Genomic DNA, 25,769 nt, shown 5'->3' with positions numbered 1-25,769 from the left:
CTCTTTTTAAATCATAAGGAACAGTTGGTGTTTCTCCCTCCCTGCTGCCTCCCTCTGTACAACCTCTCCAGGGAACGCAGGCAAGTTTTACTAGGCCTCTGTTTGCTTTGCTCCAAAGAAGTTAGTATTTTCAAACCTACTTTCTTCCTCCCCTCCCCCACTCTCCTTCAGCGCCCTTACCTGGCTGTGTGTGTCCGTGTGTGTGTGTAGCGCAGACACACCCGACTACCGCATATCAACCAATCACTGATCCAAGAGAGGCGCTCCAAGGAGGTGTGCTTCCTGTACTTCGTGTGAGACAGGAATGGTGCAGGAGTGCGTAGAGAGTTGTGTATTGTGTGATTTGTTTTGGGTTTTTTTTTTTTTTTTTCGGGGGGTCCACAGAGGCGATCTCATCGGCGGAACACGGGAGTGAAGGAGTGAAGCCGTGGACGCACTCGGTTCGAGTTTTGCTTGATTTATGAGAGGTCTCCCTGTTCAGCGACTGCGAGGACAAGACTGGGAGAAAAAGGAGGGCAAAGATAAGTGTCAATCTGTTGAGACTTGTTTGGGAATTTGAGCGAAGACGGGAGGTGGGGGAGAGGCAGCAAAGACATTTTAGGCGTAAACATTAACTTCTCACCAGAGGAAAAGCCAGAGGAGATTTAAAGCTGAATGTATGTATTCTTTAAAAAAGGAGAACTTTTTCTTGGGTCAATCTGATAATGTGAACGCAAGGAGGGAATTTTCTGTGTTGTGCAATCCCATGTTTTTGAGCTGAGCTGGGGAGGAGGAGGAGGAGGAGGAGACCAGATCTTCACCGGATACAACATTCAGGTGAGTTGTTTATTATTATTATTATTATTATTTTAGATGGATTAAAAACACCACGCTGTAAATTGCTTCTGCTTTGAAGACAGATTTAGATCTGGTTAAGCTGCGAGATGTGGTTTGCATGCTACATGCCGTGCCTATGTGTCACTGGGCCTTGCTTTCTCGAAGGCTGCTTTTGGTATGCTGTTCTTTGCAGGTCTCTAATGCATTCTTAAATACTGTAAAAGGGTGTCCCTTTCTTCCACTGACTTGCTTCTTGATTTCCTGTTGTTAAAAAAAGATCTTGTCATTGATTTTTGTTTAAAGTGCAAAACTTGTTAAAAATGCAGACAGAAAACGCACAGATTATTGTCCAAGTTATAACATTTTAGAGGCTGTGGCTCTCCAGATGATTGATATGTCACTAATAGTCATTCAAATTTTTATTAAGCTTTATACTTTACTTAATTTGGTCAATATCGTAGTCATTTATCTGACATATTGGTTTGAATCTTAATGCAATGCAATTTCGAGACTGACACTGACTGCTCTTTTCTAGGTTCTCCAATAACAATGGTACTATGGGGACCAAAAGGCCCAGTTGGACCCTCTTTGACACTTTAACAAAAACAAGCAGGTCTGACCACAAGCTTCAGCCAGGTGGAAAAATCCCCCTGGATTCAAGTCCCAGACCAGCAATGACTGGTTGGTTTAAGCGAGAGCTAGAACGCACGACAAAGAAAGGTGACACATTTCCCAGAATGAAAAAAGGTCTTACAAGTCCTGATAGAAGATTGTGCACTGAGATGGATGAAGAAAGAGGGGAAAGGAGGTGGAATGACAGGCCCCCCAAAAAAGCAGAGACTGATGTCTGGGGCCAAGAAAGAGAGAGGACATTCCAGGTTGAGAAGGAAAGATATGAGGGTAGACGCAGAGAAAAGGATGAGGGGAAACCCACTGGAAGAGGATACATAGAAGATGAGAAGTTACGCCAGAGGGGACGATATCAGGAGTTGTCTGATATTAGGTTTCAAGACGGCAGAAGAGAGGTGGATGAATCTTGGGATAGAAGAATGGTAAGAATGGGTTCCCCGCACAGAAGAAAGGAGAGAGAGAACTATGCAGACAGAAAGGAGAATGAGAATGCAAGAAGAAGAGAGAAAAGGAGAGACATCAGGAGTGAAGGTGATGATGATGAGAGAAGGCCGAGGAGGGAAAGAGGGAGGGACAGAGAGAGGGAGGAGCTGATACTTCAATACAGCAGAAGTGAGGGGGACTACATGGGCAAAATGGCAAATGACAGAGATCGAGAAATGCAGCGATATAGAGACAGAAACAGAGACAAAGAAAGAAGGAAAGAAACTGACAGGCAGGACAAGGAAGGTGGGAGAGACTTAAAGGAAGATAGAAGAGACAGAAGAGAGTACGAGCCTGAGAGAGACAGGAAAAAGAGGGGAAAAGAAGCTGGTACTAGAATAGTTGATGCAACAGGCAGGAGCAGTCGATCACCGAAGGAGTGGGCTCCCGGTCCGCCAGCACGAGCTCACAGCAGTGGAGAGTGGAGCAGTGATCCTGACAATGAGAAGAGACACAGAATATACAGGGACAGGTATGAAGAACGGGAATCAAGGAGAGACAGCAGTTTTGAAAAGAAAAGAGAGAGAGAAACATGGAGGGATCAAGACAGAACTGCTGATAAAAGTCAAAGGCAAATAAGAAATGAGAGACAAGAGAGCGATAAAGGAGAAAAGACTGGCAATATGCCAGAGCAGAGAAGGATGTGGTTAGAGCCACAGAGGGGCAAGAATAGCACAGACAAATTTGTAGACAGCAACAGGCACACAGAGCGGAAAGAGCTACGGGGAGAAGGAGAGATGAGTATGTACTCCCAGACGGAGAGAGGAAGAGATGGGCGACCAGTAAAAGAGGAACCAGATTGTGAAAGAAGGCAGGGGGGGAGAAGTGAGTACAGGGAACAGGAGGGAGTCGGTGCAGATCAGGAGAGTGTGGGGGAAATCAGGAGAGGGAAGGAACATAGGTCTGACAATGATGCAGGGGTTGAGGAAAGCTGGCAAAAGGATGAACAAGGAGACAACGTCGTAGACGACAGAGAGGATGAGAATGGGAGCAATAACTGGCCACCCTCTGAGAGTGAAGGAGGAAGTGAGGCAGGGTGGAAGAAAGAGAGAAATGAAATGCCATCCACAGAGGATGGCTTCGTGACCGTGTCAAGTGGAGGAGAGGACAGTGAAGAAGGGTTTAGGGACTGTCAGGAATTCCAGGAAGGTGGAACCCAGGCACCTGCTGGCTTCCAGGGGTTTGTGGGAGATCAGAAGAGGGAGGAAGGACGGACAGTGGGGGAGGTGGAAACAGCTGACGGGGAGGATCAGGGGGAGGAGAAGCAGCCAAAGTACGTCTTCTGTGTGGTTGGGCAAACTCTTCCCCGATCAAAACCCAGCAATATTTTACCATTGCAGGTTGATCAGATTGGAGGAGTGGAAAGAAGCGACACGAATTTAGAAACTCACCATGAGTTGGTTGATGACATCACTCAGCAGCCTCAGAAAGACTTGCTTCAGAGATCATGTAGAAATGATGAGCACCCAATGATAAACAACTGGGACACAGGAAGTGAGCATAAAGTTCAGAGGGAGGAGAGGCTCTCCACAGAAGAAGCAACTGAAAGCAAAATCCACTCCAGAGCGCCTTCAGCGGTTCATAATTTAAAATATAGAAAGGAAATGAGACGTAAAGTGAAACAGTCATATTCTGAAATGGGAAGAAAGGACTCAAAAACTGAGAGACTTCTCCAGGAATGGAGAGAGAAAACTAAAGAGCCAACAGACAAAAAAGAGATGCAAACTCCAATTTCTCAATCAGCGATAGATCAACTGCAGCCCATCTTGGATCAGATAAACACTACAGGAATGAGTCCAGAGGAGGTGGAAGCTATTCGGATCAGACTGAGTGGGACATGGAGCGTGTCTGAGGAGCCCAAGCGGCATTCCCAAGCCCCCCACCTTAAATGGGCTAAAAATGTGGTCCGTGAGATCCTGGGACATTCAGAGGAAGAACCAAGCACAGAGGCCCAGGAAGATCAACCAGCTGCCAACCAGACTGAGACCAGCAACGCCAAGCCACAAGAGGAAGTTGCAGAAGAAACAAGGGAGGTACCTGCGATTAAGCTGAGTATGGAAGAAGATGACTTAGAGCCAGAGCTGGAAGAGCTGTTCGATGCGAGAGGTATGGGGCAGAGCCAAGCCCACATGCATGCTGACCAGTTCACGGCTATGCATGTTGTAACGCATACACACACTCATGCTGACACGGCGCTAGAATCAGAAAGGAAGGAAGATTGCAGCATGGACAAAACAACTTTAGAGCCTTCTGGTGAAGTTCAGTTAGGAAAGTCAGACATAAAGGTGACAGTCAGTGAAACTGAAGACGATGAGGTTAATTTGAAAGAAAGCGAAAAAGAAAAACTCAGAGAGAAGGAAGCAGAGATGTATTTAAGTGCGAACAACACCCTTTACAAGCCTAACAGCTGCCCTATTCTTTATCATGACTGCGAGTCTGAGCTCCTGTGCCCCTCTAGTGAGGGTGAGAGCCAGGGGGTGGACTATGGAAGGGATGAAAGTGAAGAAGAAAGACAAGGAAGGGAGCCTGAAGATAGGGTTAATGCAGTGGACGTGATAGTACCAGAACTGACTGAGGTGAATTGCGTAGAGGCAGAAGGGCAAGTAGGGAATCTGGAGAGCTCCTACAGTTCTCAGAAACTGGGTTCCAAAGAGCCGTCTCGAAGAAAGGGAGTCCATAAAACAACTCAAAGAAGAAATGTAGACGTGGAAGAAGATGAAGGTGTTGGAAGGGATCGCAGAACCAGAGTATTTTATGCAACAGGTAAAGAAAGAAGGTTGAGGATGGAAACATTGTGGCTGTCTTCTCAGTTCAGTCCTAATGTTTCCAGGAAAGCTGCATAGTTACCTCACCTCCCTCCTTTTTACTCATTTTTTTTTTAAACAAAAAAAACGTCTTTCCTCTTTCAAATCAAATGGCAACGCATGAAATTTTAATCATTTAATCAATGACATTTCAAGATAGACTGACCTCAGAGGAAACTAGATTTAAACGTCTCAGGATTTACTCATGCACCAAATGATGCTTCACGACTGTGTTGGTTTATTTATTTTTTTTAAATGAATTTTACTTAATAGTCATCTTGTCATTTCCACTTACTTGAAGCCTTTACTTTTATTTTTGCTCCTTTTTTTTTTTTTTTTTTTTTTTTAATAATTTTTTTAAATTTAATTTAATTTATTTTGAATCAGTCACGGGGACCTCAGATCATAGGCAGACTTCAGTGAACATTATCATTACCCCGATCTGAGCACAAAACGCTACCTTCATTGGAAACTACGTCAATGTTGAGTATACAGGTAGTGGGAGGAGATAAGAGTAGGTGGAGATGGACAAACTCCTGCCCCGGGAAAACCCAGAGCAGGAGTTAAAAAGTCACAGTTGAGCCACAAGAAAGACACAAGAAATAAGCTTTGGACACACTAATCTCTTCAGTTATTTATCAAGCTTACTAAATTAACCAGCTTATTTATTTAAATTATTGCCTATTTAAATGCAACTATGTTGCTGTACAATGTGTCAACAAATGGATACTTTTATATTGCAGATGATGAGGATGATCGGAGCAAAAGCTTGAGCGAAATGGGGCTGAGGTGAGAATAACTGTCACATATACTGTGTGTGTGTGTGTGTGCGTGTGTGCGTGTGTGTGTGTACAGATGCACATATATATGCTCTTTTTTTTTCTTCTTTTTTTTTAAACATTTGATGTACCTGATATTAAGAACAGTCTTGTCTTAACTTGTCTTAACTGTGTTGTTTGAGTTTGGGAGTGCTTAACAAATTTATTAGACAGCTTGTGTTTAAAACTAAAAAGGGTATATTGTTATTTATTAGGGCAAATAACAAATTTGAACTGGCACTCTGCAGTTCTCTGAAAATTCAGAATAGCTATCAATTAATTCATATCAATTAAGTAATCAAGCATATATAATCATTTTTCTGTTAATGAATGTAATTAAATTACTAATTTGGCATCTCAAAGAATAATAATATGCTTTACTGTGCTGTTTTTTTTTTCTGCTTTTGTGTAAAACAGTAAATTTGAACATTGGTGGAAAGCCACAATAATTCGTTTTAGTATTAAAAATATAATTTTGATTAAAAGGTTTGGATATTACAGAAGCATTAAAAAAGGATTTGGGCAAATGCTGTTAGGGCGGCTGTGGTGGTCTAATAAATTTGTTAAGTACTGTACATATTTCAGTGAAAGGTCACTCGTAATGTAAATTAATAAAAGAGAAATGCCTATAATTTACTCATTAATGCAAATAGGTCATGTCACATTTCTTATATTTAATTTCCTTCCTGTCGCTGTAGGAATCTTTTGGGCACAATCGAAAGACAGAAAAGTAATTCAAGGTTCTACAGTGAGTATCTCTGCTCTACCTGTCTTTTTTGCTTCTTTACCTTTTTAAAGTAGCCCATTATATATACTTTACATACAAGCCGAGCACATCAACTCAGTTCTTACGATGATTCATTGGAAGAAGGCAACAATATGTCGGTAACAAAGTGACAGGTTGTACTCTGCTCTAATTACAGTCGGGAAAAGTGTGATGCAACTTGAGTATTTCCCTCGAATGTGTGTGATTCATTGGCTTATAACTATAAAGGCCATAAACTTCGAGTGCTGTATACTAGTGCCTTGTCACGTTTATAAATGATGACTTAAAAGATCTAAAATGGCAGTGGTCCTTTTGCCTAATGATATTATGAAATGGATATTGGGAGAAATGGGGCAGTAATGTGTCTTTGGCTGCACTGTATATACCGGTGTATTTGAAAGTCACAGGCGTGTTTCTGCAAGCGTTCATATTTTCTAACATGTTGAGAGGAAACACAGCTGCTTCTACAACTTTGCCTCCACACACCTACTTGTTGGAATGCAAAGACAAATGCAAACAGCTCCTTATGGGTAGTGCTGTTCCTGTCTGGCCTGTTTTCCTTTGCTCCTTTTAATTTAAAAAAAAAAATGTCTACCTTATTTTTCTCTCGTGCACTCTTTATTTATTCGTCTCTCTTCCTGCCTCTCACCCAGATGCTGCACAACTCTATCAGCAATACAGTGAGGCAGCCCAGAACTCTGAGATCCTGCGTCAGGCTCGTTCTGAATTCCTCTCTGTGAGTGAGGACCAAACTTCGTCTCCTCTTCCCTCACCTCCTCCTGCCCGCAGAGCTCTTCCTCCCATTCCCCCACAACCACATCCCAAGTCCTTCTCCCACACAGGCTCTTTCCCTATCCAAAGCTTGCATCTCCCTGAATGCCCCAGGGGTGAACGTAGAGCTTCTTCCCCACGTCTGTCAATCTCACAGTCGTCCTCGCTGTGGCGAGATCTGCCGGGGGTCAGGAACAGTGCTGAGCTAGATGAGCTCACAGAGGACCAGAGGCGGCTACAAGAGGTAACTTTGACTTAATCCACATATGAAAGGGTCGGCATTTGATTGCATAAAAATCATCACAAATCATGCATTTTCCTTTAGACTTCACTGGAGCAGGAATATTATGCAAGTAACTTTCCATCAGATGATCAATAGCAGTAATATTATTAGTCATTTTTTCATAGATGGGCTGTCTTAATAGCAGCTGTTTGCATCACAGTTATCTGTGACTTTCCTTACAGACTTCCTCTTAAGCTTCTGAGCTTGATTTAATTGTAAATTTGATATTTATGTGTAAATGTTAAGGATCAGTGTAACAGTCTGTATTTGCATTTCTGGGGAAAAAACTGGCAAAACATTTTTGCGTAGTGGAAATTCAGACTCCTCCAGATACTTAAATGCCGTTTTTAACATTTCTAGACTTACTCATTGTTTCTTTTGAGTTTTTCTTAAGATTGTAGTGATTCGGCTCTTTTTGCTCAATGTTTCATACAAGTGCTCAGATTGCATTTTACGTTGTCAGCTTTTTAAAAACTGTTTATAGGAAGTCACGTGACTTACGTGAATCAGCTTTTCATTATCATTGCATCACACTTATCCCCACTCAAATTGTCTAAATTATTCCTTGTATTATTCCACACTAACCCTCCGGGTTTTCTACGTTTTACTGGCAGATGTGCATCTCTTGCGAGAATATTCAGTTGCATAAACATGTGCATTTTTCCTTGTAAACTCCCAAAGACTTGTTGTGAAATTGTGCTCCTTGGAAATTTCCCAGCCTCTAGCAGACTGACAGCAGTGTGGTTATTAGCTGCAGTTTTTGGGCAGTTGACACATGCTTAACGTTCGCACTTTTGATTTTGGTTTCAAGGTGAGGTTTGAAGTTATTACCTCAGAAGCTTCCTACTGCCGGAGTTTGGAAATTGTCGTTGACCACTTTGTCAAGTCTAAACAGCTGGGGGCACAGCTGACCACTCAGGACAAGAACTGGCTCTTTTCAAGGCTGGTTGATGTTCGTGCCATTAGCCACAGGTCAGAACTATAACTCTGCTATACATTTGCATTTACTTGAAATAGTTGTCTTTACATTTAGATACAGCTATGAGACTAAAGCCTGTCATTTACTGCTTTTTGTTAGATTTAAGATTAAAGCTGTCTGGATCAAATTCATTATTAAAATATGCATTTGCTCAAAAACCTCTTCTTATCAGTTACATGATTGTAGTTACTCATCATAATAAAGGTGTACTAATATATAGTAATAGTTTTGGCATGCATCGATATTCTTGTGCCCATTGTGCTTTGCAGGCACAAAGTTTGAAGTCGTTGGTTTTTAAAAAAAAATGCTGCTTTGTGATTTTTAGTTTTCTGTCAAAACTGGAGGAGCGGGTGGAATCAGATGTAATGCACTTCACCGTCTGCGACATCATTTATCGGCAGTGTCCGCTCTTCAGAAAAGCCTATGTGCCCTACCTCACCAACCAGTCCTATCAGGATGCAACTTATCAGAGACTCATGTAAGCCACTGAATCATGCTGTGTTTCCTCTGTTTGGTTCTAAAATCTTGTATCGATTTATTTTATTTTATTTTTATTTATTCATTTGTGGTGTGTTGGCTCCATCTTTTGGTCCCATTGAAACGAATTTCAAACTTCATTTGTGGTGTGTTGGCTCTCTCTAGTGGTATGCCTAGAGTGGTACGGCCTGTCTACCCTTTCAGGAACCATTGGAATTCTTTAGATTGCGCGAACTATTCATTAGTTAAGGTAATGGAAAGGGTGTATGCTTGGTGGAAAACTCCATATCCCACAATTCATAGTACGCCTCTGCCGAGTCAAACAATGGCGGCCACTACTTTGTTTTTATATTGCTCTTATTACTGTTTCTAGGTCACCAAATAAACTTTTAAGACATTTTCAGGCGAGAATGTTGCTGTGTAAACTTCAAATATCTGCTCGTTTTACCAATACATCCCATATTAGCAAAAGTGTTCAGATGTCGTTGGTGCCGCCTGACCGCTAACTCCCTAGCTAGCTAGTGCGGCTTGGCTGACAAGCGACAGCCCGGCCTGGATGCCAGCAAGGGCGGCTCACTCTCTCGTTTCACCCTTTCGTGATGAGTCTGGGTCACAGCTGGACTTATTTTTTGTTTATATGGGCCGTTGATTTATTTATTCAGTGAAATGTGGTGGATCTGCCAGATGTTAACTTCAAATATCTGCTCGTTTTATCAAGACATCCCATATTAGCAAAAGTGCTCTGACGTTCTGCAAAGAGCTAGACAGCTAGCTAGCTAGCCCGGGCTGTCTGACAACGATCCTGGCTAATTAAAGCCAGCGAGAAAACCTCACTCTCTGGATGTCGTTTTCTCTCTCTCTCTCACACACACACACACACACACACACACACACAAACACCGGTCTTTCTCGTTGACTCTGTGTCATATATGGACTTATTTTTCATTTTTATGGGCTGATGATTTATGTATTCATTTTAATAATGGTGTATAACAGTAGAAGGTGGTGAATTGTCCAGATGCTGGTCAATGTGAAAAAATAACTCAGTTCTTTGGTGGTGGCTAACGCGGAGCTCCAGCAGAGGCCAGCCGTTTTATGAAACAAAGGACAAGCAGAGACCCGAGGGCCACCGGTCCGAGTGTCAGGTGAACTTAACTTCAGGTGAGAAGTTTTGACCTGGAGTCTATCTGGGTCTGATATAAACCAAGTTTAGGTGTAGTTTAGTTTCGTTGTGCTGACTTTTTACAATCAGTTACAATAACTCGTACTGCGTGCTAGCTAGCATGACAGAGTTTCTATACAGCTGTGTGCGTGCTATGTTACTGATGTTGAACTTTATTTTATTCATAAGGTTAGTTAGTAGAGTTGCCAACCATCCCGTACAAACGGAATCATCCTACATTCAGAGAAAATATTACTGTTTCGTATTGAGCTGAAAAGGAACACAGTTTGGCCCGTACTTCAGCTAGAATGGGGGGGGGACACAAAGCTGGATTTATTCTGTCATTACGCTGCACAGCTGCCTCTTGTGCTGTCATTCTATCCCTCTCTCGCCTGTTGTAACTTCAATCATGAAACTGATCAATGATCAGCTGATCGGCTTTTCTCTCGTGTTTGTTTATCGCCCACTTTGCGCCAGAAAGAGGAAACCAACGGATATCGTGCTAAACAACAGCAGCGCGTTTAAGCTTTATCAGCTTTTGTTAGAATTTATTTGATATTAATTTCTAGTATCAGCTGATGTTTGCTGGAGCCACAGCTGTAAAAGCTGCTGGTCATTATGTCGGTTTGGATATCCTAGTGAGAGGGGAAACATGAAGATGAAACCAGGAGATGTCCTTACTGAATCATCAGAGCTGAACAGGTGATGGAGAAACAGGTTTACCTTTTAGGTGACATGAATGAGTTGAAGGGAAGTTATGAACGGTTTCTGAAAGACAAATAACACCAGGATCCTTTTCTACAGCTGACAGCAGGTAACTGTGCAGGAGCGGATCTGGCAAAGTTTTTGCTAGGGGGGCCAGATAGGGCATTAAAAAGGAAAGGGGGGCACAAAGAAATACTTTTCTTTCTTATTCTCATTTAATATCTAGCTTTTATTAAATAATTATCTGAATCTCACAACCAAAGTTTGTATAATAATGCAAAAGATTGGCTGTAGACCATTGTCAATCAATCAGAACGCTGTGTAAAAATAACAAACAGAATAGTGAATGCAAAATTGTGATGTACTTGCAGCCTCGTCCTCTTGTCTCTCTGTATGCTGCGCTGCATATAGGAGAGATCAAAATACAGTTTACTTTGATTTGCGCCTTGACCTGAATTTTAAAAATATTTGGGGAAAAAGCACTATGCTGCAAAAAATGAAAAATAAATATTTGCAAAATATCTGGATAAATATTTATTTTACGTGTTTGATGTGTGTGGCGGGGTGTGGTCTGCAGTGTCGCTGCAGGGGAGGTGGACCCACCTGAGCAGCATCTGCAATCGCGCCTCTCCGGGTTAAAGTCGGACATAAAGTCCCGCATAGGCACACTTAAAATTTCTTCTGAAATTTTTGCTGTCTAGTTATGGTTAAAATTTCTCTTTTCCTTCCAGGAATGAGAATCCAAGGTTTAAAATGATCGTGGAGAAAATAGAGAAGAATGCTGTTTGTCAGAGACTTCCTCTTCGCTCCTTCCTTGTGCTTCCCTTCCAAAGGATTACAAGACTTAAGTTGCTGGTCCAGGTGTGTATGAAAGCTCTCTGCAGCAGTTTTAGTTGACGTTTGGTCCTTTTTGCTATTTTGTCACCTGAACACATTCATGCTGTTTCTGTCCAGAATATTGTCAAGAGAACAACACGCGGCACGGCGGAGGCAACGCAGGCCATCAAAGCTCTAAAACAACTGGAGAAGGTACAGCGACACACTTTTTTTTTTTTTTTTTTTTTTTTTTTTTAAATTCACTGAATATTTACAAATAATAGCAAAATTACAGTTACTAAAAATAAGCGGAATATCTCAAGACTACTTGTTGTGAAATCAGTGTTTTATTTGTCGCTCTTCTAGATTATTCAACAAGGTAATGACAGCATCTCTCAAATGAAAAGCATCGAGTCTCTGGTTTCTCTCAGTGCTAAGGTGGACTTTGAGTGCAAGGTGGGTAATTAACGACCTTCCAAATGTGTCCAGTATGCTTCTCAACAATCAAAACTACCAAATCTCTGGAGTTAATTTTTCCCCATTTAAATAGTTTGGCATTAACAGTTAATATCTGCTTTATCTTCCTTTTTTTCTTTGTGTATTTTTTCTATTGCAGACTCTTCCTTTGATTAGCCAGTCTCGGAGGATGGTTCGAGAAGGTCCTGTCACTCAGCTGATGGATTTCTCTCTTAAGGAGACAGAGAAAAATGCTTATTTGCACCTCTTCAATGACTACTTGCTGCTTTCACTACCAAAGGAGTAAGAACAATCACGCTGTTTTGTGAATGCACAGTAATCCATCACAAGGCATTAAGCATCTCTCTCATTATCATTTGGTTCATCCTGTTACCCTCATATCTACTGTCTTATGTCGTCACCTCTTCAGTAATCAGTATTTCCTTCCGCTGTCTCATTTCTTCTGTGATTTTTTTTTTTTTCTCTTGCTGTTTGCAGAGGGGGAAGATTTACGGTAATTGATCACTGTCCAGTATCAGAGCTGCGTGTTGAGAACTGTCGTGTCAAACTTCACTCCCTACAGAAGAATCTGTTCCGGTTGTATATGGCACAAAAATCCCTGCTCCTCAGGACTGATGCACCGTAAGAGATTGGATAGTAGCAGTAGTGTCTGCAGTGTTTACCGCATAATAAAAATTTGTATAAGATGCATCTTATTTGTATTTTTCCAGGAGTGATAAGCTTCGTTGGATATCCGCCCTCTCCAGGCCCCATACTGAAGTAGATTTTTCTAGTGCACAAGGTAAAGTTTTCACCTTGGGTTAGATGTTGCAATTTGTTTAGTTCATGGTTAAATGTGAGTGAAACCCTTGAATTCCCTTTATAGCAGTCAATAAACCCAACAGTGTGTTAAAGATTCTTCTCCGGTTTATATCATCAATAACAATATGAATTTGTACATGACAGTAAATTAAACATCCGGCTAAAGCAAAGCATTTGATGTTTACCAAAAATAGGAACAGAAATTTTTTTTTAAATCAGATTTTTCTTTCACAGCAGTGCTGAGATTTGGAGAGTCTAGCATTCAAAACAGAGGCCTTTAGATGCAACATTGTAGACAATCTTGTATGGGCAAGTGATCTCAGTCTTAAAGGGAGAAAAGACTCTTGTCTGTTGTCTGTAATGTGACGTTCCTGCACCTAATGCATTTTTTCTGGGTGCTCTGCTTTCCTCCCATAATCCAAAAGCACGATTGTTGGGTTAATTGGTGACTAACTAATGCTAATGTAACTAATGTAACTACCTATTGCCCAATGTCAGCCGATGCATAGTTGGATGGACTACTGCAAAGGAAAACATTAAATTTGGCCCAAGATTTTGATTCATACAACTGTAGCATGATGATTTGTCTAAACACACATCAGTCCATTCAGTACTGGAGACAGCATCCCACAGTCTCCTGCAAATAACCTAAATATGTAAACAGTGGGAAACTTTAAGACAATAGTGTGTTAACTTCCTTTAACTTTTATCCTTTCCATTTTTCCTCTTGCAGATTTCGAACAGATGCAATGTATCCGAGCTTTTTTTGCTCAACAGCCAGATGAGTTGTCCTTAGAAAAAGCTGATGTCATTCTGGTGCACCAGGAAAGCAGTGATAGTAAGATCATCTCATTACTTTCATTGTCATTCCCAACTAGAAATGCCTACAAGTATTTGAAGAAATCACTTATGTTGGATTCTATCCTTTTTTCCAGACTGGGTAGAAGGGACGAAGCTCTCTGATCGGCAACGTGGATGGGTGCCCAAATCCCATCTGGAAACCATAGCCAGCTCCAGAGTCAAGAGTCATAACCTGTCAGATGCTCTCAAACTGACAGCGGCCACAGCCACAGCCTGACCCGAGAGTGGACACTATAAAGGATCAAACTCAGTTATCTGATTCAGGAACTGCTGGATTAAAGATGATGGACATTCAGTGACATTTCTAGAGGACAATGCAGCAGCTCAAAATGCTATAAGATTGCATCTCAGTGTAGCAGTGGCTCTCATTTGTTTCATGTGTTGAAACAATGTATTCACTTTACTGCATGAAGCAGCAAAGTGAACTGCTGAAGACTGCCAGAAAGGGGGTGTGGGTATTATGGTTTTTATCTGCTATGCACAGTACATTACAAATATTGTGTGTACATCAGTAGATTTGTTTTAAAAAAATATTTTCTTATGGAAATGACTTTTTCCCAAGAAATATTATTCTTGGAATCTGTATTATTTTTTGTTGTTGTAATATACGGTTTTTGAAAAATGGGCCCCTGCGTGCAGGAGAGAAATCATGAGATGTATCATAAGAGATCTGCCAGACAATTCCAAGACGTACAAGGAGGTTCATAGGTTACATGGGACACATTTCAGTAAACGCAGACTTATGAAATAAAAACATATTTGAACATTGTGTGTGACTTGACAATGAATTGAGGCTGATTTCAAGCTGAACTTTTAAATTTTAAGCTGAACTACATCAGCAGACGGACACAATGCCAGGATTCTGATTTTCAGGTGGGCCACAGTACTTCAGGTTGGGCCTTGTAATTACATAAGTAAATGGTTTTAATACTACATTCATAAATTATTACAAGCAGGCACACCCGGGTTTACAAATTAAGGAAACAATACTCAATCTATCACTCATGTCTTTGTTGTAGACCAATAATTTTCCTGTTGACTTAAACTCTGAGATCCGTATTGCAATAATTCTGTCACATTCAAATGATTATAGCTGATAGACTGGGTGAGCTACATTGAGCAATATCACAGTGGAGAGAGAGCTCAACATACCACAGATTCATAAATGAATGTCAATAGAAACTGCACGTTCTAAATGTTGTCCTACTTTTAATAGAAAATGTAGTTGCTACATTGAGTGACTTCATCCTTACTCTAACACAAATCCAGTTAACACCTGAATTATGCTTATGTGCTTTACCAGTTACCATTCGTTGCAGCCACAAACTGAAAGAATTTTCCTACTGCAAAAAATGTGAAGGCCTGAATAAAAATGCAAGAAAAAAACATATCAGTTAGTCAGAGGTGATCTGTGATCAAAAGCACAGCTGACATTGAATAAAACACAAAGGAAGTGGTTCTCTTTTTTTCATAGTTAAAAACTTAATATTCTAACATTTTTCACCATGTTCGTGTAAAGTATAATGTAGTGTTTAGACTCAATGTAAGCCTTTGTCAGCTGATTCCAATTTATTATTCCTCTCGAACACAAAACATCAGGGGAAAAAAATAGCTTTTTTGAGGAAAGACACAAACCCAAGTGTGTTTGTGTGACACGTAGAGGTCCACAAATTTGGAGTGAGGGTCAAAGCACTACCAGCAAAGACTACGAACATGTTAATGTCTTCAAACAAACTTTAATGCAACAGTTGCTGCTTAAATATGTTTGATTTTGAAACAAGTCAACTTTGATGAAGTGGCACTGTCTCACAATTCAACTACATAGTCATAAAAATCTAAATTCAGTAAACCTTCTCATGACATATAGGTCACTATTACATTTACAACAACACTGAACAGTCAGAGTTCACATTCTCTGACTTGGTCATTTAAAGCTTGTCTCATGTCGTGTTTTGGAGGATGGTGCTGCAGTGTTCTTGTTGGTTCCCAATAATGGGAGAAAACTCAAGATAATGCTGCTGTTATTTGTGGGTTAAGACTAGTTTATGGTGCTGCACCTAAACAAAGACAATTTTGGGAATGTGGCCGACAGGGAAGCTATTGAGACACCGTTATGTCCACTAAAGATTCAGTCTTCTCTATAGAGAGGTTAAAGCCAACAGCTCAAGCATAAACAAGAGTATAGCCCAATTTCCAGTTGAACCACATATTTTTTTTAAACTGCAGACAAGTTTCAACAAAAATCTACTCTATCTAGACTTGCCTGTAAACGTTTGCCCTGCACCAGTGCAGGCATAATGGTGGAGCCTTGAATTACTTCACTTTATGTGCTTAAATTGCTGACCAGTTTTAACATGTTAACTGTTGATGATGTTTTGGAGACATAGCAAGTGGCTGCACCTCTCTTTCTCTCCACGACAGGAAATTGTAAACTAAAATTAGGACTCCAATAGGAATACTAGGAATCTGAATATTTGTCCTCTGACAACAAATATTACGCAATTGTGTGTGCTGTGCTCCCAGGAATAGACTCCTAGAGTCCCGCATTTCCATAAAAACAGCCTTTTTAAAAATATAGAAATATGTTTGTGTTATTACAAGTGACGCAGTAATAGAGGAAATTAAATCGTCTAGATGATGTTGAGTTCACCTGCAGTTTAATTATAAAACTATGAATTTGCAATGAGAAAGTACAGTGAGCAGAGACATGCAGCTGGTCTCCTCTGAGTCCTCATGTCAGCAGCATGTTGTCCATTGTCCTTGATATTGCAGACAGTTGTCTTTTTGTTACGACATGGTGTAAACTCCACAACACTTATTTGTTGGTAGATTTAAAACTTTGGTAAAGAAATTGTGCTTAGAGAAGATCGCTTATTTATTATTTGTCTCCAATCCCAGTTAAACGATGTGTCATTAATTTGTTGATTGTTTTAAGCCAACTTTTATTTTGGCATTTAAACAAACTGATCTCAGCTTATAATTTAAATCACTGTGACAAATGAAATTCATTAAGCCAACTGACCTATGGAAAAAAAAAACAATAAATTAAATTTTAAAAAAATCTAATCTATGTCTAAACCCAACGATACAAAGCACACAGGCACACACACAAAACAACAACAAAAACACAGATCCTATGTCTCTTGTTTTCTCACACTGTATTTCACTTCCTCATCATCTCCTGTTTTCTCCAAAGTCCATTTTCACCTCTTCCAGTACGCTCACAGCTCAGCTTACAGAGTCCCACACCTTCAGCTTCCACTCAGGGTCTCAGGGTACAGACTACAGCATCCCTGGGTGTCTGCGACGTGAGCAAGTAGTCAGTCGGTGGGAAGATCGCGCATGCTCTCTGTGGACTATCTATGTAAGCTGGCTCTGAGATCCACTGCTTTTTCTTTTCTTTTTTATTTAAATTTTAATTTTCAAAGTTGCCAAAGGGAATACTAATTACAGTATTTAATATAAATGTAGCGATACATGTACATGTACTGTATCTGTACAGATAAAAATAAAGGGCAGGGTGCGACATTAAATTAAAATCCACATATACAAGGAGGGCGGGAAACACAGGTAAGATATATTTTATCTCATACGTCGAATTCATTGGGGAAAATAAATGCACTATAACTTAATAATACTGTAGATGCATGTTTGCTATTAGACATTTAATATTAGCTTGAAACTCAGGGAACCTGATCAGACTTACATTCTCCTTACTGTAAATCATTACAGAAATATCTGAAATATCTCACAAACAACAGGAGGGTTAGTGTTAAAAAAACAAAATCATGCCCAAGATATGCATTCACAGGAGTATCAGGAGCACCAACGAAGCTTGCTCCCCCCTTACTAAACAAATAAATAACCAGCTAGCACTAAGTAGACATTTTTCGAGGCAGTATCTCAAAATTTCGACATATCTCTCTAGTAAATAAAGTTTTATGGCTTTTGGATAGTTAAAAAAGCAAAAAACAAAAAAGCTTCCTTATTAATGAGCGCTTTTTATCCGTGCAGTCACGTGCCAAATGGGTGTGCTACAAGTGTAGATCAGAACACATCCAATGAATTCTGGATTTTTAACCTTCAGGTAGTGTCCTTTAGTGCAGGGCTAAACTTTCCACTGCACATTTTATGGTGACGCACCCACAGAGTAAGGAAATCGGCTACTGATTAGATCTTTGTTATTTCCTGAATTACAAAGCTCAACAAAACTCGACAAATCTAACAATTGTCTGAGCTGATAAAAAATGAAGGAAAGTTGCTTATTGTGAACAGAATAATGACTGTATGTGTCAAGCTGTGATGCTCACTTATTAAAATAGGTCATAAGTGTTATACAGCTCACAGAGTGAACAGCAGGCAAACTCAATTATCAATCAAGGAATCAATGGTGTCACAGGGTTAACATCCACCTGTGATTGTTGGCACAGAGGCACAGTGGTACGCCCCTGTCATCCTGTCTCACATTATTGTCTGAAGGTGATGTTGACATGGATTTGGCACAAACTTTTCATGGAATTTGTTTTTTCCTGCAATGTCTTTAATCTCATAAATTTTATGACGTAATTTGTTGCTGTTAGTGGGAAATGATGAATCTGTGTACAGAAATAACTGGAACTCAGGAAGTATGTAAACACAAAAGAGGATCCCCAGTTAAACTGGGCCCTATACTACGAAACAAGTTCAAACTATCTAAGATATCTTTCCATTCTCTGATTCACTTCACCTAAATTGGGATAAACAGCCACACATCAGCATGCTAAGTCATCCCAGGGTTTCCCCGGTCCATTCATGGACAAGGAGTGGTTTTGGCAGCATCTGGTCAATCTAAGAGGGACATGTCACGGGTCATATGACTTCACAGGAAAATGTCTTGGTGGTAGGTAGTAGGTGTCATATTTTAGGATTGTATATTAATGCTTATAGAACAATATAGAAAATTGATGTAAAATTGTTTGCTGCTAAAAGAAGAAAATTAAGAAAAAAAATTGGTAGAGGAATGTATATTTTAAAATTGTGCTGATTCTTATTTCATACACTGTTATCACGATTAACCTTTGCATATTTCATCTTTCCTGTTTTCTGTTATCTGACCTGAACATGTGCATGCTGTTTCGGACCAGAATATTGTCAAGAAAACAACACGCAGCATTGCAGAGGCAACAATTAAAACTAAAACTTCTTGAGAAGGTAAAGAAAGGGGCTCCTTCAGATTTTTCCAAAGGTGTGGCCATATGGGGGCCACTAAAAGGATTCGGGTGGCACGCTAAAAGCGGAATTACAAGTTTTATTATGCTGTTGTCAAATATAGGTTACTTGAAAAATACGACAAAAAAGAGAGAAAGAAAAGCAAATTGGGCCCCCCCCTCCCCGCGGTCCCCCACTTGGAGGCACCCCTGGGTACAGCAATGCTCTCTTTTCACAAAAAATACCAAGATAAAAGTTAAATAGAAAGTAGTCTGAATATCTTCGACGTCTTGTTGATAAATCTCTTTTTCTTTCATTTTCTTCTCTTCTGAATTACTCGAGTAATGAAATCATCTGCTAAAGTATTGAGTCTCTGGTCTCGTTTAAGGGTGGACTTTGAATGCAGATTAGATGCAAGGGTGGCCCAAATCTCTGCAGAATGCCTCCCACAGAATATCAGAAGCACTGGATCTGCATCACAAGGAAATCTCTCATTACCAGTTGTTTCATCCTGTTAGACAGTTTTGTGTCGTCATCTTTTCAGTCTTATCACAGTTTTCCTTCCGTTATCTCATTTATCTTGTATTTTTGCTTTTTGCAGACAGTGGAGATTTACAGCAACTGGTTACTTGTCTGGTATGAGAGCTGCCTACAGATGATGATGTTCCAGTTGAATGACACAAAACTCCTTGCTTTTATGGGCTGATTCACCATAAGAGACTTAGACAAGAGCAGTTGTGTCTGTCACCTTATTATAAAAGCTTGCATAAAATGCAGCTTTCTTTTATTTTCCCAGGAGTGATAAGCTTCTTAAAATATATATGTCGCCCAAGGTAAAGTTTTCATGCTGGGTTAATGTTGAATTGTGTTTACTTTATGGTTAAACGTGAGTACAGCCATTCATTCCCTTCACAGCAGTCAATAAACATTTAAAACTTCTTTAGTTTGCATTATCAGTAACAATGTATAACTTATGATAGCAATTTACACAACTAGCTAAAGCCAGACATTGAGTTGCGTGAGTTTTAACAAAACAAAAATGTTAACGTTTCAACTTTAATACACTTAAAAAGGCAGAATGTGCCACACGGAAAACATAAATAGAGAAGGCGAGCAGCAGAAAATGTTAACCTCACCTCCCTAGTTATAATTATGAGAATAATTGCATGGTTTATAAACATGCCTAAACTAAACTTCTGTGGATTCGTATTGGGAAATGCAACTGTCTAGAGCTATTATAAAAAAATCCACAATCCAGCAAACAAAGTTTCCATACCTGATACACTGCATTAAGTAATCGATCTTGCAATCTTAATCTTTATGTGGTGTATTTTTTGTGCATTGTATGTTTTTGAAATTGGGCCCTGCATGCAGGAGAGTGGACTCATATAATGCAAAATCTACAGGACATATCCAAGATGTACATACAGCAGCATAAAACATAACAAAACAATGTACAACACGTATTTGAACATTGTACAACACGCTTGGAGTTCTTTCAATCAATGTTGTTTTTTGTAAACAAAAACTTCACCACCGGCGGTAATTTTGCACGTACACAGTAAGAGTTCACTTGCATTAAACTGCTGGCATGCGTCTGCAGGAGCTGTTTCTAGAACAAAATGAACAGTTCAGATAAAGAAAAAAAATCACGCTGTGCACGTAGCCAGACTGTGTGCGATCATGGGTGTGGGGCATGGCTCAAGTGCAATCTCACATACAGCCACATATTGGTTATGTCTGCCGTCACTCAAGGAATATGAGGCGGTGACAACTGGTCACGGATCGAGAAATCCACCCAATAGATTCCGTGCTTTCCGCTGTCAATCTACTTGCTCGTCCCCGATTGGCTAAGTTTACAGTGGGCGGGGTTTAAAGTGTTTGTTGTTGTTTTCGTTGAACAGAATAAGTAGAGCGGTCGACATCTTTGACAGCGATAGCCGTCTCGTGCGTGATCGTGCGTTTTTTATTAGCATTTAAAAAGAATTCTGGTTATTTTTGGGGGGGAAATTTGAAAGCCCAGAGCATCACTGGAGTATATCTTTTTTTCTGACCTGTTTTGACTAAAACTTGTTTTAAAGGTATGTGAGCAGTCAGTCTTGATACGTTAGCTGCCGTTACTAGCATTACATAGCATCGTATCGGATTTCTCTCACTGTAATTACGATCGGCCTTTACATGCTAGACTTGGAGGCACTTGGACTTGAATGATTTTAAGGGTTTGGTTGTTTTATGGTTGCTTAACATACGGGAAGCGAGCTTAGTCCGGTGCTGTTGTGAGAAATGACGTGGCCTAACTTCATAATGACCCCAACCTACGTGAACCCACAAACGGGTGTAACCATGATCACAACGGTACATCTGTACAATCTGCACAATCTCTACACTGATAAAAATCAGTCAAGGAAATGTCATACATTATTTTTGTCCATCAGGAGCAACCTGACTGAACCTAAAATGCGTTTTAAGTCTAATTGTCATGGTCGTGCCCTGTTTTAGTAGAGTTAATGAACATGTAAACATTGTTTTGTTTCCTAAAAATAAATCTAATCAAAATAAAATAAAAAATTAGCCCATCATAACTTTGCAGAGCTGACTGTGAGGTCTGCAAAGTTTGACAAAAATAAAAATACATTTCCCGTTCCAAAAACGGCAATGGGTATTGTGCTGTTGACAGATAGATTTAAGGTACAATTTTGTGTTGTTTTTATTTTAATGGAAAACTCTAACCCTGCTTACAAAAATATGCAATGTACACAATGTCCATAATGTCCACAATTCCTAATACGACCTTTGCAAAACTCTTGACCTAAAGATGGATTGATATTAAACAATGATGCACTCTTCCAGCTGTCATCATCACTTGTTAACTGAATGCACTGGGCACTGAAGTCAGTCCACCAGTGTGCTTTCTCCTTTGTCTACTGCATAAATATAGCTATTGTGAGAAACTTCATGTTTCCCTGTGTATGGTTTCAGATGGGCAGTCAGTACCAGCGCTCAGTACCACTAGAAGTGAGGAGAGCAGAGGGAGAGAGAGTTCGGGCCAAGCATCCCGACAAGATACCGGTGAGTACAACAACAGTGACTTTTTCCCAGTAGACTTGATTAATTTTTATAAATTTATACACGGACAACAAAGTGCCTTAACAAGTTTAGCAATTTACTCTTGAAAATTATGCACAGCTAATTTAAGGTGGACTTTCTATGGTCATTTTAAGCATTTTTTTTTTAAATTCTTGGGCTCTATTAGAGTATCTTCGGTTAAAAAAAGATCTTTGTTTGTCTTCTACTGGACCTCAGTTCATCATCTCTCTAAAGCAACTGTTGTAGCCACTCTCCCTTTAAGACAACTTTCATCTGATTGGCTGGCACTTTAAAGTGGCACTTTTGCCTCTCAGGGATTATTTGGACATCTGCTGACCTCAATATTTGGAACTTTGGCCATGTTTAATGTGAGCACCCACCATTGTAACAGTATATATGTGACAGAAAGCAAATAAAAGTGTAATAGATCTACTTCATAGGTTTGTAATAAAAAAAAAAATGACAACAACATTATTATTCTTTAAGACTCATTTTAATTGGTGGTATGTAGACTGCTGTTTTATATATATATATATATATAAATGATAAATGATTTTTTTCTTGTTTATATTCAGGTACTTGTTCTCTGTGCCTTTGTTTGTTAATGATTGCTTTTTGTTTCGGGGTGTGTTTTTGCAGATCATTGTTGAGAGGTCCCCGAGGTCACGAGCTCCTGAACTGGACAAGAAGAAATACTTAGTACCCTCCGATTTAACAGGTGAAACGACATTACAGATATTTTGAAACCAAAGGAAAAATTAAAAAGTGAATGATTGAAGAGTATTTGTAAGCAGGACGTGTTATATTTTAACAGGGCCTGACAAACTATGCAATGTCAAAGCTGTTTTCAAATTACTTTAAGCCAGTGTCAACTTTGCTCTTCTGGTTTTGGTGATCAGCCAACACAGGACTAAACAGCAAATATCTGCTCTATCCACACAAGCCAACCGTATCTCCTATGATGTACTTTCCAAAGCTTTTGGACCAGACAGGATGTCCCTAATAAGTTAAAAGCTTTTGCGGGCATCTTTTTAAACATATTTAGAGATTTTCAAGTGTCAGTGGAGGAGCAGCACAGCAGGAGGCCATTCACTTTGATTAAAACAAAACTAACCACCTCCCATTACCAGTTTTAATGCATTTTTATGTAAATCAAAAGTGAATAAAAAGTACTATTTACATATATATGTAACTGTACATACTCATAATTTCAAACGAAATTCTGCTATTACTGCAACCCTCCCGCAGTACCTTCCCTGTCAACCAGGGGGCACCAGCCACACTTTGGGAATCATAGGTCTGTTTGATAATAACTCGATAAAATTACAGAGAGCTCTCCAGTTCTCCTTTATTGGTCTCTTTAATCTATTGGTAGTTCTCTTAACTTTACAGAAGTTTTGTTTTACGGTAACTGGTTGAGTCACAGACTGATCTGTGACTTGTCATGATCAGTTTTTTCCTCCTTTCTCATCTTACATGAAGTGAAACTCCTGTGTCTGCTATACACTGACCATCCACTCCTTTATCTCCTTCCCCTTTTTTTAGTCGGCCAGTTGTGCTTCCTAATCCGTCAGCGTGTGTCTTTGAGACCAGAGGAGGCGCTCTTCTTCTTTGTCAACAACTCTCTTCCCCCATCCAGCTCCCCTCTTTCTGCAGTATATGAGGTAAACATCTCAGTGCACGCACGCACAGACTCACAACAACAGTTATCCACATTTAGAGATTGCTTTCCTTTTCCAAAACAAAAAATGCAAAAAACACTACACTGTGGAATAGTCTTGAGTAGCCCCTCATTTCTTTATATTTTTCTAGGAAAATGGAAAATAGGTGCAGAAATGTATTGAAACAGGCACAAACCGGGAATGTTTTTAATAGATCCAACTAAAGAAATTAAAATTGGTTCTCTGCTAATTTGTCTGGTATGTATAGACACAACACTGGTTCATCCCTTGAGTTCGGTGCCTTTTTAATGCTTGAATAATTTGAAGGTCCATGTTAAGTGGCTTAAAAAGTAGGAAAAAGCTTTAAAAAGTTGCTGCTCTGGGCATAACATACTGAATTTGTCTTCACATTCTGAAACTCTTTTGGCAGATCTGCTTAGGCAGCAGTGTTACTTCGCTTTTTCTAATCCTATTAATACGCGCCTAACAGAAAGTAAACAGAAGTAAGGATGAGCTAAGTGATATTTTATCATCCGAAAAGTGATGCCAAAATCAGAATATATAGAAAAGAGAAGTGAACATCTTGATACAGTTGAGGGTTTGATTAGCTCTAAAGGTAACGTGTAAATGAAGACACATTTTTTTCCCATTCTTTTTACACTTCGTCAGAGAAGGAAGTTAGATAAATTGCTGACTTGTTTTATTTCACATCCAAAATAAACTTCTGTTTTTCATTGTTGTTGTGTGTCTCCAAGTTCACAAACTTTTCATGCTCATTTGTGGATTATTCCCTGCTATTTTAATGTGTTCAGGAGCACCATGAAGAGGACCTGTTTCTCTACATGACCTACAGTAATGAGAGCGTGTACGGTGCATGAGGACGAACGAAAGACTCAAGCAAGCAAGAGAGCAAATGAGAAGAGTGATATGGGCTGAAGAAAGAATTGGGGCTGTTTCGAAATGCTTCACATCCACCTTTTATTCTCTATAATAGTAGCTTTGATAAGTAACTACCGTGCATGGTGGAAGAAAAGCTTTGTATAAAACAATGTGGTGCTGGCATGGTTTTAACTTTCAACAGTATTTTAAGGGGAGAAGGATGGGTAAGTCATGTTGATTTCCTTACTCAGTAAACAAAAACACAGGAAGGTTTGAAAGCACGAATTCTTTGTAAGAAGTGGAACTTATTGCAATTATGTTGAGAGAGCTCTTTTTTTCCTCACTTACCTGTATTTAATGCAAATAGTACTTTTGTTTTTGTAAATTATCATAAACTTTTGTGGAAAAAAAAAGAAGCCATCCATTGTGTGCGTTCTTTTCTTATTTGTTTGCCACTGAACGGCTAACGTGAAGTACCCCTGAGCAAGGTACCGTCCCTACACATTGCTCCCCAGGCGCCTGATTGGTGGCTGCCCACTGCTTCACTAATTGAATGGGTTAAATGCAGAGAGAGTAATCCCCACGGGGATCAATAAAGTGAATATTATTAGTATTTATAATAATAATAATATGTGTGTGTGTGTGTGTGTGTGTGTATATATACATATATATATATATATATATATATATATATATATATATATATATATATATATATATATATATATATATATGTAAAACAGCAGTCTACATACCACCAGACGCTAATGTTAGATCAGCGCTTGTCTACCTGCATCCTGCATGAGTCAATCTCCGAACAGCAACGGGCGTGTCCAGAGGAGTACACATTGTTGCGGGGACATCAACAAAGCATGCTTAAGAACTGTGCTGCCTAAATTTGTTCAACATGTGAAATGCCCTACGAGAGGGAACAAAACTTTGGACCATGTTTACTCAATTATTAACCAAGCCTACAGATCTGTTCCCCTCCCCCACCTGAGCATGTCTGACCACCTCTCTCTGCTCATTGTCCTGGCATACACACCACTCAGGAAAAGGACAAAGGGCACCAACCAAACTATCAACACCTTTTTTAGGAAGCTCTGGCTCAGCTGCAGGACTGTTTTGCCTTCACAGAGTGGAGTGTCTTCGAACATGTCGACCTAGAGACTCGCACTGCTGCAGTGCTAGGTTACATCAAGCACTGCATGGACACTGTCACCATGTAAAAGCGGGTACGGGTAGACCACAGCCATAAACCCTGGATGACAAGTAAGGTTCAGGCATTATTAAAGGCACGCAACTC

The 25,769-nt window shown here is 39.9% G+C and overlaps 2 protein-coding genes across 4 annotated transcripts; both read left to right on the top strand.

Annotated features, from left to right (window-relative positions):
* The first annotated feature begins 210 nt into the window (after positions 1 to 210).
* Positions 211 to 14,413, top strand: arhgef5 (Rho guanine nucleotide exchange factor (GEF) 5). Of its 3 annotated transcripts, none has more exons than XM_080896387.1 (16): positions 213 to 816; positions 1,352 to 1,868; positions 3,270 to 4,035; positions 5,477 to 5,522; positions 6,250 to 6,299; positions 6,971 to 7,332; positions 8,183 to 8,343; positions 8,676 to 8,828; positions 11,426 to 11,555; positions 11,649 to 11,723; positions 11,877 to 11,966; positions 12,127 to 12,269; positions 12,465 to 12,608; positions 12,698 to 12,768; positions 13,522 to 13,626; positions 13,724 to 14,413. In XM_080896387.1, exons 2-16 carry the CDS (start codon positions 1,374 to 1,376, stop codon positions 13,864 to 13,866), a joined length of 2,934 nt encoding a protein of 977 aa, XP_080752513.1. In that variant the 5' UTR covers positions 213 to 816; positions 1,352 to 1,373; the 3' UTR covers positions 13,867 to 14,413. The 3 variants fall into 3 exon arrangements, with proteins under 3 accessions (XP_080752512.1, XP_080752513.1, XP_080752514.1); XM_080896388.1 differs by having other exon boundaries at positions 229 to 816; positions 1,352 to 1,536; XM_080896386.1 differs by having other exon boundaries at positions 211 to 816; positions 1,352 to 4,035.
* Positions 14,414 to 20,728: 6,315 nt separating this feature from the next.
* On the top strand, positions 20,729 to 24,898 carry LOC308405699 (gamma-aminobutyric acid receptor-associated protein-like 1). Its single transcript, XM_080896408.1, has 5 exons — positions 20,729 to 20,917; positions 21,816 to 21,905; positions 22,563 to 22,641; positions 23,469 to 23,587; positions 24,397 to 24,898. Exons 2-5 carry the CDS (start codon positions 21,816 to 21,818, stop codon positions 24,460 to 24,462), a joined length of 354 nt encoding a protein of 117 aa, XP_080752534.1. The 5' UTR covers positions 20,729 to 20,917; the 3' UTR covers positions 24,463 to 24,898.
* The last annotated feature ends 871 nt before the right edge of the window (positions 24,899 to 25,769 follow it).

Source organism: Rhamphochromis sp. 'chilingali' (genome assembly GCF_963969265.1).
Source record: "Rhamphochromis sp. 'chilingali' genome assembly, chromosome: 11".
Classification (NCBI taxonomy): domain Eukaryota; kingdom Metazoa; phylum Chordata; class Actinopteri; order Cichliformes; family Cichlidae; genus Rhamphochromis; species Rhamphochromis sp. 'chilingali'.
This window is presented reverse-complemented; position numbering and strand designations above follow the sequence as displayed.

What these genes read in the sequence shown, in the direction of transcription:
- arhgef5 (XM_080896386.1), top strand. Translation starts at nt 1,374, where the DNA reads ATGGGGACCAAAAGGCCCAGTTGGACCCTCTTTGACACTTTAACAAAA. An exon ending in TTGAGCGAAATGGGGCTGAG is followed by an intron (nt 5,523 to 6,249) that starts GTGAGAATAACT and finishes CTGTCGCTGTAG; the next exon opens with GAATCTTTTGGGCACAATCG. An exon ending in GCAACTTATCAGAGACTCAT is followed by an intron (nt 8,829 to 11,425) that starts GTAAGCCACTGA and finishes TTTTCCTTCCAG; the next exon opens with GAATGAGAATCCAAGGTTTA.
- LOC308405699 (XM_080896408.1), top strand. Translation starts at nt 21,816, where the DNA reads ATGGGCAGTCAGTACCAGCGCTCAGTACCACTAGAAGTGAGGAGAGCA. An exon ending in AGCATCCCGACAAGATACCG is followed by an intron (nt 21,906 to 22,562) that starts GTGAGTACAACA and finishes GTGTTTTTGCAG; the next exon opens with ATCATTGTTGAGAGGTCCCC. An exon ending in AGTACCCTCCGATTTAACAG is followed by an intron (nt 22,642 to 23,468) that starts GTGAAACGACAT and finishes CCCTTTTTTTAG; the next exon opens with TCGGCCAGTTGTGCTTCCTA.